General features: G+C 43.5%; 1 protein-coding gene across 6 annotated transcripts in view; it reads left to right on the top strand.

Annotated features, from left to right (window-relative positions):
* The window catches only part of MYO1C (myosin IC), a 90,069-nt gene that overhangs the window by 25,155 nt on the left and 50,505 nt on the right, over positions 1 to 14,409 (top strand). Inside the window, exon 1 of one of the 6 annotated variants that reach the window (XM_069945991.1) lies at positions 9,182 to 9,526. The exons of the other annotated variants lie outside the window; for them this stretch is intronic. Within the exon in view, the coding sequence (XP_069802092.1) occupies positions 9,509 to 9,526 (18 nt within the window). The 5' untranslated portion in view covers positions 9,182 to 9,508. Of the gene's footprint in view, positions 1 to 9,181; positions 9,527 to 14,409 lie in introns of those variants that run through there. 6 annotated transcript variants of the gene reach the window in all.

The following is a 14,409-nucleotide window of genomic DNA, read 5'->3' as shown; positions in this document are numbered from 1 at the left end:
GAATCCGCCGGAACTTCTCTGCACCACTCTTTGACACTATATAAAATGTTTCATTGACCTAACAGCTATCTAACAGTATCAGCAATTTGGAACTTGCAGCTGATGGTCACTAACCATTAGATTGGTATTTCCATCTCTGCTTGTTACCCCCTTCCAAAAGATAGGAAGTAGTAGGGTGATTGGTAGAAGACAATGGCTTTGCATCCTGAAAATGGGGACAATGTTCCCTGGAATAAAATAGAGTGCCTGCTACACCTGAACTCTAAACAGGTTGTCGTCCCCATAGGGAATGAAGGTAGTGCAGCTGCAGCAGCTCCAGGCTCCAGGCACAGTAAAGGGGGCATTCACACATCCGCAAAACCTTATGGACATTGAAGCAATGTAATGGATTCGTTCCCCTGCTCGGCATGATGTGTCAATATCTTGCCGGCAGCAGGAAAACTCTTTTAAAAGGGCGGCACTGTGGAGACAGAGCAGCGGCGATTTAAAGAGTTTCCCCGCTGCCGGCATGATTTTGACACATCATGCCAGGCGGGGATCTAATCTATTACATTCCTTTCCCTTCCTCAAATTTGCGGATGTGTGAATGCCCCCTAAGTGCTCCATTCATCAAGATGATTGTGCCCATGTTTTTGGGATTGGTCTGACCATGTGGGCAACACTCATCTACAAACTGGTGATAGGTGATTATAAGCTGAGATGGGTATACCACTTTAAAAGGCTTTAAAATTTTTTTTTTTTTTTTTTTACTGCTCTGGATGTTTGCCATTTTCCTACCCTCTTCTTAGCAGCCTTCAACTCAAGGTTATGAGAACATAGGCCTTAATGGCCCTGCAAAGGCAGGTCAAACGTTTTAACACTTTCTATACCTGTTATATTATTATAGTTGTCTAACATTGTACCCCCTTGTGCCATCAAAAGCTCTGACCTTTTAAGGCCTAGACTACACTAGACCCCAGAAGGTGCTTTGTGGTATCTTGCACCAGGATGTTTTAATAAAAGCAAATTACAAATCTCTGGCACTTGCTGGCACCGGTTGATTTGAAGGATTTTTTTTTTTGCTGAACTACCCCTTTAGGCTAGGTTCACACTATGTAAAAATGGTCGTTATGTGAGAAATAACGGCCATTGTTTGCACAAGAATGGCTGTTAGGAAATACGACCATTGCTTTTACATAGTGTGAACTTAGCCTTAAGGTGTAAGGTCCCTATTATCGGTCTGTGTAATAGAGTCAACGTACAGTTTATGACAGCTATCGTCGCCTGATCGTGTCAAATGGTCTGACACCAAAATCATTGGCCGCCTACCTTGCTAACAATGTCCATGCAGCTCTTGCTAAACAATTATCGAGCTGTATGATAGGCTAAGTATTGGCGCTACTTTACATTATTGATCGAGCCGTCTAATAGGACCCTGACTATCATTTTAACAAACTTTTGATATAGCATGTCTGAAGTGTGTATTTTGCCCATTTGTTGTAACGATTGGTGGGGGTCTCAGCACCCGGACTAGTACAAACCTCTGACATGTTGCTATGAAATGTCAGACGTTTGTTAAAATGAAAGTTACACTCTAAACCATTCCTGAACCATTTTAGCAGTTTTCGCAAGGGTTTTTTTTCCTGCAGAAAAAGGCCAAGGTTTTCCCGGCAGAACATTGCCTAGAGCATATGTTTCTAAAGGCCCTATTGCACGAAACGATTATCGTCCGCATTCGGACGATAATCGTCTTGTGTAATAGAAGCCAACGATCGGCCAACATGAGCGATATCAGCTGATCGATGCAGTTATTTGTCTTCAAACGTGTTGAAAGACAAATGACTTGGATAGCAATGATCTGCTGCTGTCGCTCTGTGGAACAGGAGCGGTGGCAGCAGACTGCTGCTATACGCCATGGGCTGCCCGGACGATCTAGCGATCACCTGGGCAGCCTACCCACGTCTCCCCCATTACTCACCCGCTCACTGCTGACACGTGCCAGCAAGCGGGGAACGAGGAGCAAACAAGCGCTGACAGCCCTGTGTAATAGGGGCTAAACTCAGGCACTCCAGCTGTTACAAGACTACAATTCCTGTCCAATTCCTAGACAGTCAAAACTAGAGCTTTGGCTGTCCAGGCATGGTGTGAATTGTAGTTTCAGCTGGAGGGTCTTAGTTTGACACCTGTGGCCTTAGACCATCACACTGCCTATCAGCTTGTCTTCTTCCCATAGTTCTTTCTGGATCCATCCAGCAATGTAGGCACCAGGGAGGAAACCAGGCCATGACTAGGCTCTCTGCCTGTGTTAACGCTTTCTGTAAATTTACCACATCACACAGGATCAGTTCCATTTAAAGAGTATTTGTGGGCTCTACTGACCTGTCTGTTTTCCCAGTTCTGCAGCATTTGTTTTATTGCTATGTGATGTACTCTTTCTCTGTTTAGCGCTATCCAATCAAAGCTGACAGTGCCATTATAGGGATATGGCCCTGACTAGTAACACACCCAGTTAGCTAACAGATAGGAAAAGATGTTCTATAATTGTTTTTTTTATGGGGAATACAAGCCTTTACTAATGCAGGCAGATCAGGAGAGTGAGCATTACTGTGCCCCACTATATACAATTATATTGTATTGTAGCAATTCTATTTTTGCCTTATTAATAAATGTATATGTCAAGAAAGATGAATATGCAAAAGAAGAGCCCATGGAGTCTCATTAAAGAGTCTCAACACACAGGACTAGCCAGATATCCCTCCGGAAAGGACCCAGCCAAGGGGCAGCTCCTGTTAGGAAACCACCATATTAAGTGGCCCTATAAGTCAATGTAATGACAAGGGATAAACCAAGGCTAGGTAACCATCCACATACAGCTGTTTTGGGGTGTTGCCCCCTCATCAGTGTGGAGCAGGATTCTCTTATGCAAAACAGGAGTCTGTGGAGCCTCGGTTGCGAGTCTCAAAACACGGGATAGTCAGATATCTCTAGCCTGTTGCCACGGGGTGCCTCCATCATAGGGAGAGCACCACACCACCCTGATAAATAGCCCCTTAAGTCCCACTCGGTTGCGAGTATTGGAACATAAATAGGGAAACACCAGGGTGGCCCCTTTTTGTCAATGTCTAACTCAAGGTGCGAGTATTGCAATCATGACAAGGGCTTGCCAAGGCAGGCTTCCATCCACAGACAGCCGTTTCGAGGTTTTTGCCCCTCGTCAGTGTGGAGTAGGATTCTGGCTAGTTGGGGCAATAGCAAATCGACCAACAAAACACAGTTATCAATGAAATGAACTATTTATGTTCCAATACTCGCAACAGAGTGGGACTTAAGGGGCTATTTATCAGGGTGGTGTGGTGCTCTCCCTATCATGGAGGCACCCCGTGGCAACAGGCTAGAGATATCTGGCTATCCCGTGTTTTGAGACTCGCAACCGAGGATCCACGGAATCCTGTTTTGCATATTTAAATTTTTGGGACATCAGTGGAGACTTTTGAGTACTTCATTGGAATTTTTTTCACTGTTCTCCTTGAGTTCAGTGATAACTGTGTTTTGTTGGTCGATTTGCTATTGCCCCAACTAGCCAGAATCCTACTCCACACTGACGAGGGGCAAAAACCCCGAAACAGCTGTATGTTGATGGTTACCTAGCCTTGGTTTATCCCAACAGGAGCTACCCCTTGGCTGGGTCCTTCCCGGAGGGATATCTGGCTAGTTCTGTGTTTTGAGACTCTTTAATGAGGCTCCATGGGCTCCTCTTTTGCATATTCATGTTTCCCAGGGGGCAATGCATTTAGGACTTCACTGCATTGAGCGCTTTCACTAGCAGCCGGAAGTGTTGTCGTTTGGCTGGTCTCCTTGAGTTCAGCAATCTGTTTCTCTTAAGAAAGATGAATGACATATTCAGTAAGTTTACAGGACCCACATACAAGACTGAGGGAGACACTTGTGACTACCGTTACTGAGGTCAGACAAGTGTAGAGTGATGTGTATCCAGCAGGGGCCTACCATCTGCAGGCCGGGTCCTCATTTTATTTGCAGTCCCAGCAGCCTGTACATACTCTGCTTATAGATGCTTATAGATGCAAGACAATATAGGTTCAAAAACATCCCTATTTTAGTTAGTAATCTTGTTGCAGGTTTTGTTTTCAGAAATGTGAGTTAAAAGGTAACCCTTACTACTATGTGTATATGGAGCTGCTTAGTGACTTCTAATACCATTTCATGTATTTTCAGTACAGGATTTTGTTTTTATATGTATTTTTTGTAATTATTTAATGCCTTGGTTATTCATTCAGAACCAGATTGCAAACAGTTTTTGCCTGACCTGGCCTTATATAGTAATTTCCCATGATTAGATACCATCCCCTGGAATTGTGTTCACAGAGGAGGGAGGAAATCCTGTTTCCTCCAGCTTTAGAGCAGGAATTAAGCTACATTCACCATAAGGGCATCACTACTTTAACCTTTTTGATGCCAGTGACTCCTTCGTACCTTATAGGGCATGTGAAGGCTATTAAGGTCACCTGCCAAGTCCATCTCTGCAGTATAGTCCTAGATACTACTACTACTACTACTAGCTGGCTTGTCTTACATTACTAATTGCTATTATAGAGGGCATAAATTCATTAAGATGTACATTCTGTAATATTATTCTGCTATGGAGACCCCCATCTATTACCTGGAGAACAGAGTTTACGAGGCCCCATCATCCTGTCCTTTTATTCAATGGATTTAAATAAAATCAGCCAACAGCTATTAGTTTTTATCCAGCGTCATTGAAAGCTTTGTTGTCCTTGTGGCGCTGTTGAGCCTTTGCATTGATTCTTCTAGCTGTAGCTTATTATGGCACGGCAGGGCAGGATATCCAACAATCCTCTTAATTCGGGTAAACGTGTCTCTTCTTGTTCATACAACAGTCTTGCAATCTTCTGTCTAAAGATACATTGGCTTTAGATGCTCTTTAGATACAGGATGTACTCCAATAAAGTGTGAAAAGGTCACCTGTAAGGCATCCATGGGAAACCTCTGGGTCTTATGCTCTCAGAATGCCTGGGCCCTCCCAGTTATTACCTATATTACAGAGGTGTTTCTATGGGCCTGAAAGACACTGTTCAGTTTTACATTCTAATTTGGGGGGATGACCACTATATAAGCATAAAGCATACCTGTTTTTAAACATTTTTTTATTTTTTTTATCTGCATGGATTGGTTACATAGATAGTATGTTTGAAAAAAAGACACACGTCCATAAAGTTAAACCAAGGGGATGGATTATGGGTAGGTTCTATACATATGCATTAATGTTATTTTGGTCTTGTGTCTGCCGGTTTTGAAGCCCTTCGCTGTTTTTGCTGTGACCAGATCCTGTGGGAGACTGTTCCACAGAGTCGCTGTTCTTAGGGTAAGGAAGGCTTGTCACCTCCGGAGATTGAACCTTTTTTTTCTCCAGGCGGAGGCAGTGCCCTCTTGTCTTTTGAGGGGATTTTACCTGGAACATCTTTTCCCCATCTTTCTTGCAGGGTCCATTTATATATTTAAATAAATCATATTTCCCTCATCTCTCCTCATAACTAAGATGCCCCATTCTCCTTATTAGTTTAGTTGCCCGTCTTTGTACCCTCTCCAGCTCTAGGACATCTTATCTACAAGTACACCGAGATCCTTTTCCATCAGCATCAGGTGCATAACTTTACATTTATCCATACTGAACCTCATTTGCCAAGTAGATGCCCAAACACTTAATGGAGATTTATCAAACATGGTGTAACGTGAAACTGGCTCAGTTGCCCCTAGCAACCAATCAGATTCCACCTTTCATTCCTCACAGACTCTTTGGAAAATGAAAGGTGGAATCTGATTGGTTTCTAGGGGCAACTGAGCCAGTTTCACTTTACACCATGTTTGATAAATCTCCCCCTATGTGTCTAAGTCATCCTGTAACATCTGCACATCTTCCATAGACTGTACTGTACTACAAAGCTTGGTGTCATCTGCACACATAGAAACATTGCTGTTAATTCCATCCTCAATATTAATAAACAAGTTAAGCAAAAGTGGTCCCAGTACTGACCCTTGGGGTACACCACCTATTACCGGGGACCATTCGGAGTAGGAATCATTGACCACCACTTTCTGGGTACGATTATTAGGCCAGTTTTCAATCCAGTTACAGACTAAACTTTCTAAAACGATAGACCTTAACTTATCTGTCAGACGCCCATGAGGGACAGTGTCAAATGCTTTGGCAAAATCCAGGTACACTATATCCACAACTGCCCACCTATCAAGGCTTTTACTTACCTCTTCATAAAAACATATTGGGTTGTTTTGACAACCATGCTGGTTATCACTTATAATACTATTGCCCCCTATATATTCCTGAATGTAGTCCCTTATAAGCCCCTTAAATAGTTTCCCCAAAATGGCTTACTGGCCATTCCTGGGGAAGTCTTAGAGCCATTTTTGAAGATTGACACTTCATTTGCCAATTTGCCATTTATGCCAAATATATTCGCTGAATATTTCATGCAAGGGTAAATAAATTACAGAACTGGGGTTGGAACCGCAGCATCATGTAGTCATCCTGCCTCCCCCCTCTATCCTACCACGCACACTTGATTGGCAGCCTGAGTACTTGGAACTTGATGCAAAACCCAGCGCTCATGCTGCCAATCAAGCGTGCGTGGCTGGACGGAAAGGGACAACTTGCAGGCAGTGTCTGGTCTACCTCTGTTTTTACCTAATTTTTATTATTTTTTTCCCATTTTTCCCAAGCCTGGATCTGTATGCGTGTACTGACAATAGTGTAGGCTGGCTGCAGATCTTTCCTCTCCTTCCCTCTGCTGTAGCTGCACACTCTCTCTTCTGCTCTCACTTTTTCCAGTGCAAACATATTTTCCCCATAAAAGGCAGTGGAGGTGCGGGCAGAGCTGACAGAGCTGGAAGCCTCTGCATCCCGTCACTCCTCCAGCCCTGTTATACTGCCTGTGTCTCTGAATATTCATGAGCTTCAGGCCTGACAGCAGCAGGAATTTGGTCATTTGCAGCTTTACTTTTAGCCAGCAGCTGATTTCCTTATATTTTCTTAAGTTTATTAATGAAGTGATGGGCTTTTGTAGCTGTTGGACTCAGGCAATTTGCATCTATTTTGTGTACTTAGCTTGGACTGTAACTAGTGCTACTTTACACAGGTTTCCCTTATTGTATCAATCATCTCAAAACAGTAACTTTGTGGTTTGGATGGTCAATCTGTGCATTATAGATCAATTATCCTACTAGACACTGTATGCATTGTGTTTGAATATGGTTCTGGGAAGTGGAATTTTGTCTTGGAGGTAGGTCATGTCCTCTGGTGTATAGCACTGAAGTCTGTCTCCCTCAGCTATTCCTGGAGTGGCTAATAATGTGGACTGTAGTCTATTAGCTGTGCAGAATCTACTCACTCTACAGTACTACCACCCAGGCAGTGTAATGCACAGATCTATGGGCGTCATCTTGCAGCTTCAGCTGCACCTGGATCACGCCTAGTTACCTGTAGGCTACTCTGGGGTTCTGCATAGGAGATAACACTCACGGCACTCGAACTTAAAGGGGTTGTCCAGCGCTACAAAAACATGGCCACTTTTCCCCCTACTGTTGTCTCCAGTTCAGGTGCAGTTTGCAATTAAGCTCCATTTACTTCAATGGAACTGAGTTTCAAAACCGCACCCAACCTGTAGACAACAGTAGGGGGAAAGTGGCCATGTTTTTGTAACGCTGGATTTATTGTGAATTCTCACACAACAGCGAGCTGTATTATTGCATGTATGCTGTTTTATCAAAGGCAAAAGGGAGACTGCGCAGTGTTCAGTCCTTGCTTCCAAACTGTAGGCAAAAGTCTTTTAATTCTTTTTGCTGTTATAATATAGCCACGGAAATTTTCTTGTTTAGCAACAACCCATGCATACATACAATTCATATCTCATAAAGGCCTGGCATATTACTAGAATATGTAATGTTTATAATCATTAGGAGCCTGACCAATTCCCAACCAATTCAAAACCTGATCAGGGCTTACTTAGTGTTGCAGCCCCTTCTGTGTATATGTTGCGGCTATAATCTGTATATTCCTTGAGCCTGTGCAGTAAATTGCAGTGCTGTGATCATGGCCTCATCTGAGCCATTAACCATGTGATGTTTACAGGACTAGGACATCCTTATGGATAAGGAAACATAAATGTCATGAAAAAGTTTATGTAGTAGCAAATAAGATCTCCCAGTCATTGTAAGATTATACCAGACGTAGGTTTACTTGCAGAAGTGAGGGATAGGTTCTCTTATAATAGCCGGTCTCTGCCGTCACTTGCACACAGACTTTCTTAGGGTACAAACCCACTTGCCGGATCCGCAGCGAGTTCCCTGCTGCGTTTTTGCAGCGAGACTCAATGCGGATCCTGGCCCTATACTTTCAATGACAGACAAACATGCAGCAGGGATGTACATTCCTGCTGCGAGTTTGTCTGTAACCTGCCCCCTTAACCCCCCGGCCGCCGGAGCTGATACTTTACCTGATCAGGTGAAGTATATGCTCCAGCCAGCCGCCTGCCTGCAGCCCAGGATTCCCAATTGCGTGCATCTCCTCTACTGGAGAAATAAAGTATTGATCAATACTATTATTTATATAGCACCAATGTATTGCACGGAACTATCCAATTCTGAGGGTACATATACAGACAGAAATCAGACATTACAGAATGACATACTTATTATCAATACACACAAGAGGAGTGAGGGCCCTGTGCACAAGCGCCTACAATCTGAGCATGTCCCCCCACACTTCAGTAGTCATGCTCTACCATACTCATTAGATTGTCAGCTTAGGTCTTTACATAAGTCTGCCGAACCCATCTATTTCAATGTGTATGGTCAGCCTTGTGTATGGCATAGCACCGCAGTACATGCAAGGATATTTACCAGCTGCGTCTCCTTCCACCTGACTTCTTCACCTGTAAGTTTCCAGTCGGATGTGGTTAGCTCTTGCGATTTTACAGCAGTGAGAAATGTGCAGGGACTGGAGGAGTGTTAGGCCCACCAATCAGAAGTGCTCATTCCTCTGTCTTGTGTGCCGTGTTTATTAGGTTTGGGCTCCAGCCCAAGATTCCCAGCCCTTTTTTTCTATTTTTTTTTTTTTTTTTTAATTCCTTCTTTTCATTCCTGTCTTTTTCTGCCAGTGACGCCTGAACTCGGTCTGGGAGCAGATTCTAGATGCAAAGTTGTTTTTTTTTTTCCTCTCAAGGCTGTATTGCTCTTTGTGTCTGCTCAGTCTCTAGTCATATGAGCTGCAGGCTGGTCTGCAGTGTATATGGGGCTCGGCTTGTCCTACTATGAAAATGCATTAAGCTGGATTAATATGTTATGACCGTTTGCTTGGATCCTTTGGGCTGGATTTTCTGTTTCTACTGATGCTGCCTGGCTGGATTTGTTCAGGAGAGACACCTGGGATCAGACTGGCGGCTCTTTCACTGGAGATCTGTGACATCTGACAGTAGCAATGAAGTACAGAGCAGCGGTGAGCCGGTGGCAGGGGAATTGTAGACACTGCTGTGGTTGGGCTGGTCATTTACAGAACGATTGTCATTGCACAATTCCTGTTATGTCTTGTAAATCTGTAGTTAGAGAGGACGTGCGTTCCTACAAGGTAGCTGATTTGTGATCACTCTGAACCAATGAACTTACATTTAGCTCTTAAGACTTTGCAAAACTATAACTCCCAGCATGCCTGCAGGGACTTGTAGTTTGCAGCATCCAGAGAGCTAAATGTAAGATCATTGGTTGGAACAATAGCTGTCTTTTTTAATTTTAATAGGAAATTTAATAAAATAAACCAGGCCATTCTAAAACCATTGAGATAGACTGACAAATATAAAAGATTGAAAAGTAGAGAATACACTGTGGACAGGGATGTACCTTCCAGTCAGTTTACCTTAGTGATCAGATGAGTTATGGATGTTGATAGTTTGGCTCTGAGTGAATATATACATGGCCTGTGACCATTTCTGTCCCAATGTACGTACAAGATCTTTGTGTGTTCCCGTAGCCTCTTTCTTCTCATCCTCATTAGTGCTTTTCCCTTATAATGCGTTTTCCACAGTTCCTTGGACTTGTTCCCATAACTTTAGGCTCTGTGCCTCATGGGCTTTTTTGGATCTCATAAAGTTGTAATCATCTTGTCATTTTTGTCCATTTTTCCAGTGGTGGTATTTATTTTAATCCCTCCCTTTTTGAGCAACCGTTTGCTCCATCATTGTGGAGATTACAGTAGCTGGAACACTGAAGGCCAGTGTTTATTGTCAATTTAGATTTTTTATTTCTTAAATCTGATAGTTTGTAGACTTTGTAGTCTTGCCACATATCTAGAAGGCATTAATAGGTTATATCCTGTTTCTTCCTAAATTAACAGTGGGAAAATTAAAATATATTGCGGCAGATTTACTAATCTTGTGTAAACTTCAGATGGTCTAAGAATGAACCATATTTCATTTAACAGAAAGAATACACATTAGCTTCCAGCTGTTTGATGTGGAAGGAGTTTGGACTGAGGCTTCTTGCCATATTGGTGATCCTATGGTTCTAAGATGGCCTTTGCATGAACACTAGGTCTGTGAAGGTTATATTTTGGGTTAACAAAGCCATAAGTGTAGCTTGTGATAAGTAAGGTTAGTCTGTAATGAGAGAGATTTATTGCACCACTGAGGTCCTTGTCTGTCATGTAGAGAGTGTCCCAGAAAAAAGTGAATTGAGTAGCCGTTAATGGGTATGGGGTTTCACGTTGCTTGTACCTGCTCCTACAATTTGTCTTCTGAAGATTGTATAGTCAGTTGTTACATTTTATGTATTTTGTCTTTTCTAAACCAAATTTTCTTCTGACATGACCTGGCACTAATGAACTTTTAAAGGAGAAGTCCGGCCAAAATTAATTTTTGATATGTTGTTACTTATGAAAAGTTATACAAATTTGTAATGTACATTAATTATGGGAAATGCACATATACTGCTATTTCCCTTAATTTAGTAGATCAGGAAGTGTTAGAAATATCTCTGAAGAAGTGACGTCACGACCCAGGGTGTAATTCCTATGGAGTGTCCAGCAGGGGGCGCTCTCTATATAGAAGTCTATGGGACTTTATTGTTTCTATGGGTTTCTATGTAACGTAATGTAGTGTACAGTGCTTTATTGAATGAATACATCTATGGAATACTTTGGGGAGCAAGTGTCCTTGCTCCCCAAAGTATTGCATAAATGTATTCATTCAATACATTCAATACACAGTAAGCCCGCCGATCCGCCGCATTTCCGCCGAATTTCCGCCGCATTCCCGCCGATCCGCCACACGCTGATCCGCCGCATTCCCGCCGATCCGGACCATATACATTGAACTACAGCTCCCATCATCTGCTTCTAGTATGAACAGGTGATGGGAGCTGTAGTTGGGTAATGGATATGACATGCCGCCGGGCGCAGGGGGGAGCCGCTCAGTACACAGGAGCGCTCCCCCCTCCTCCTCCTCCTTCCGTGATAACTTCCGCCTATACCAATGCTATACCAATGCGCGGACACCAGGATGCATCGGGAGCCGGTATGTATGGGGGGGAGAGCGGAGAGCGGCGAGCGGCGGCCAGGCAGGGAGTCAGCATTGGTATAGGCGGAAGTTATCACGGAAGGAGGAGGAGGAGGGGGGAGCGCTCCTGTGTACTGAGCGGCTCCCCCCTGCGCCCGGCGGCATGTCATATCCATTACCCAGCTACAGCTCCCATCACCTGTTCATACTAGAAGCAGATGATGGGAGCTGTAGTTCAATGTATATGGTCCGGATCGGCGGGAATGCGGCGGAAATTCGGCGGGAATGCGGCGGATCGGCGGGCTTACTGTGTATTGAATGTATTGAATGAATACAGTTATGCAATACTTTGGGGAGCAAGGACACTTGCTCCCCAAAGTATTCCATAGATGTATTCATTCAATAAAGCACTGTACATTACATTACATTACATTACATTACATAGAAACCCATAGAAACAATAAAGTCCCATAGACTTCTATATAGAGAGCGCCCCCTGCTGGACACTCCATAGGAATTACACCCTGGGTCGTGACGTCACTTCTTCAGAGATATTTCTAACACTTCCTGATCTACTAAATTAAGGAAAATAGCAGTATATGTGCATTTCCCATAATTAATGTACATTAGAAATTTGTATAACTTTTCATAAGTAACAACATATCAAAAATTAATTTTGGCCGGACTTCTCCTTTAAGTTTGTTGGAAAGAAGGCCTGCTCTACCACTATTGGTTTACTACTATTTCCTTCCACTTAACTACACTGAAGTGTGGCAATGGGCAGCACTGGGTACAGCCTGGCATTGTGTTCTTCAGTATGCATGCATGAAGTTGGTGTATAAGGTAGATTTATCCAAATCCTAGTTTGCAGACATTCTGCATCTAATGCAAGTTAATATAGTACTTTAAATCCTATTACACATGGAATAATGCATTGATTTTTACCTGGGAATACCTGGATTTGCCCCACTGAGTTAGGGCGGGTTCACACTACGGAATGTCCACGGAATTCCGTCAGCTGTCCGCCCGCACATTTGGGCTCCTTTCCGCCGGCCCCATAGACACCATTCTATGGGCCGGCATATCCCGCTATACGCTGAAAGAAGTGTCATGTCACTTCTTTTAGCGCATCGCGGAATACGCCGGCCCATAGAATGGTGTCTATGGAGCCGGCGGAAAAGCGCGTGCCCGTACAGGCGGACAGCTGACGGAATTCCGCGGACATTGTCCGCGAGAATTCCGTAGTGTGAACCCGCCCTTAGTGTGGCTCCACTGGCACATCAGCTGCAGAAATCAGTGCCAGCGTAGGATTTCTGCCACTGATTCTTAGCTATAACAAATCCTCGAAGTGTGGACATAGACATAGTGATAGTATGTATATAATATCCCATTCTTTGTTTATTTTTTTTTATTTTGGTTGACGTTCCTTCCTGTTAAAGGGGTAGTGCGGCGCTCAGAAATTATTCACAGACTAACACACATTACAAAGTTATACAACTTTGTAATGTATCTTATGTCTGTGAATGGCCCCCTTCCCCGTGTCCCACCACCCCCACCCATGTACCCGGAAGTGTGGTGCGCTATACATACCTGTCACATGCCGACACCCGTGTCCGATCTTCAGCAAGTGACGTCTTCTTCGGGCGCACGGCGAACAGCTCTGACTGTCCCGAATGCCGGCCGCCCTCTGCAGCGTCATCCGATGCTCAGCCGCGATTGGCTGAGCATAACTGTGCTCAGCCAATCGCGGCTGAGCACAGTTGTGACGCGGCGGAGGGAGGATGGGCGGCAGCGACTCGACCGTCCAAAGATGACGTTTGGCACAAGATGGCGGACGGCCCTCGACACGGATCAGGTAATGTATAATGCACCACACTTCTGGGTACACGGGTGGGGGTGGTGGGACATGGGGAACGGGGCGATTCACAGACATAACATACATTACAAAGTTGTATAACTTTGTAATGTGTGTTATTCTGTGAATAATTTCTGAGCGCCGCACTACCCCTTTAATTTGATTGCCTTAAACAGTAACATAACAAGATATTATTTGTGTTTAAAGTCTCTTTACATCTGTCTTGGAATAGTCAAATTAGTAAAATATTTAATTTTGATAGGAAGGAACAAGGGCAAACATACATATATAAATATTTTTTTATTTGTCTTGCATTGACAATGGTCTGCCCTTGTGAATGCTTTGAGTGTTTAGAGCCGTAGTTCATATGACAATATGTGCCTGTCAGTACCCCTCCCCATCCTGGTGCCAGAGCCAGTTTGCCACTCGATAGCTTTGCTCCCTGGGTGACTGTCTGCAATAAACACAATTGTGAAACTAGAAAGAAAACCACTTCATTTGAGAGCCAGAGTGTCATGGTGTGACTCATGTATTCACATACATTTGCATTAACTTGTAGCAATTTTATATTGTTGCCATCATATACAAAGGAGGATATTTGGCCTTTCCAAAATTGACAGATGTAGTAAAGTGATCTGAAAAGAAACACATGCTTCCAATCAAATGTGTTTTTTTTTTTTTCTTTCTTTCTTTACAGTGGGCTTTTATAGGTGAAGGCCCAAGTCTACAATGAAATGATAGCAGAATCAGCCAAATGCTACACTGAGAGTGGCACAATCACAAATTATTGTGCCATTATTTGCAACTTTTGTATGCCTTAAAGGGGTAGTGCGGCATTTATTCACTAAATAACACATTACAAAGTTGTATAACTTTGTAATTTAAGTGAATGGCCTCCTTCCTAGTGTTCTCCATCCATGGGCCGAATCTCTCCCGCTATGTCTTTGAATGGGAGGGCTTGTGCGCCTCCGCTCTCCG

This window comes from Dendropsophus ebraccatus, chromosome 11, assembly GCF_027789765.1.
Source record: "Dendropsophus ebraccatus isolate aDenEbr1 chromosome 11, aDenEbr1.pat, whole genome shotgun sequence".
In the NCBI taxonomy this organism is placed as follows: domain Eukaryota; kingdom Metazoa; phylum Chordata; class Amphibia; order Anura; family Hylidae; genus Dendropsophus; species Dendropsophus ebraccatus.
The sequence above is the reverse complement of the archived record's forward strand: the minus strand, read 5'-3'. Positions and strand labels throughout refer to the sequence as shown.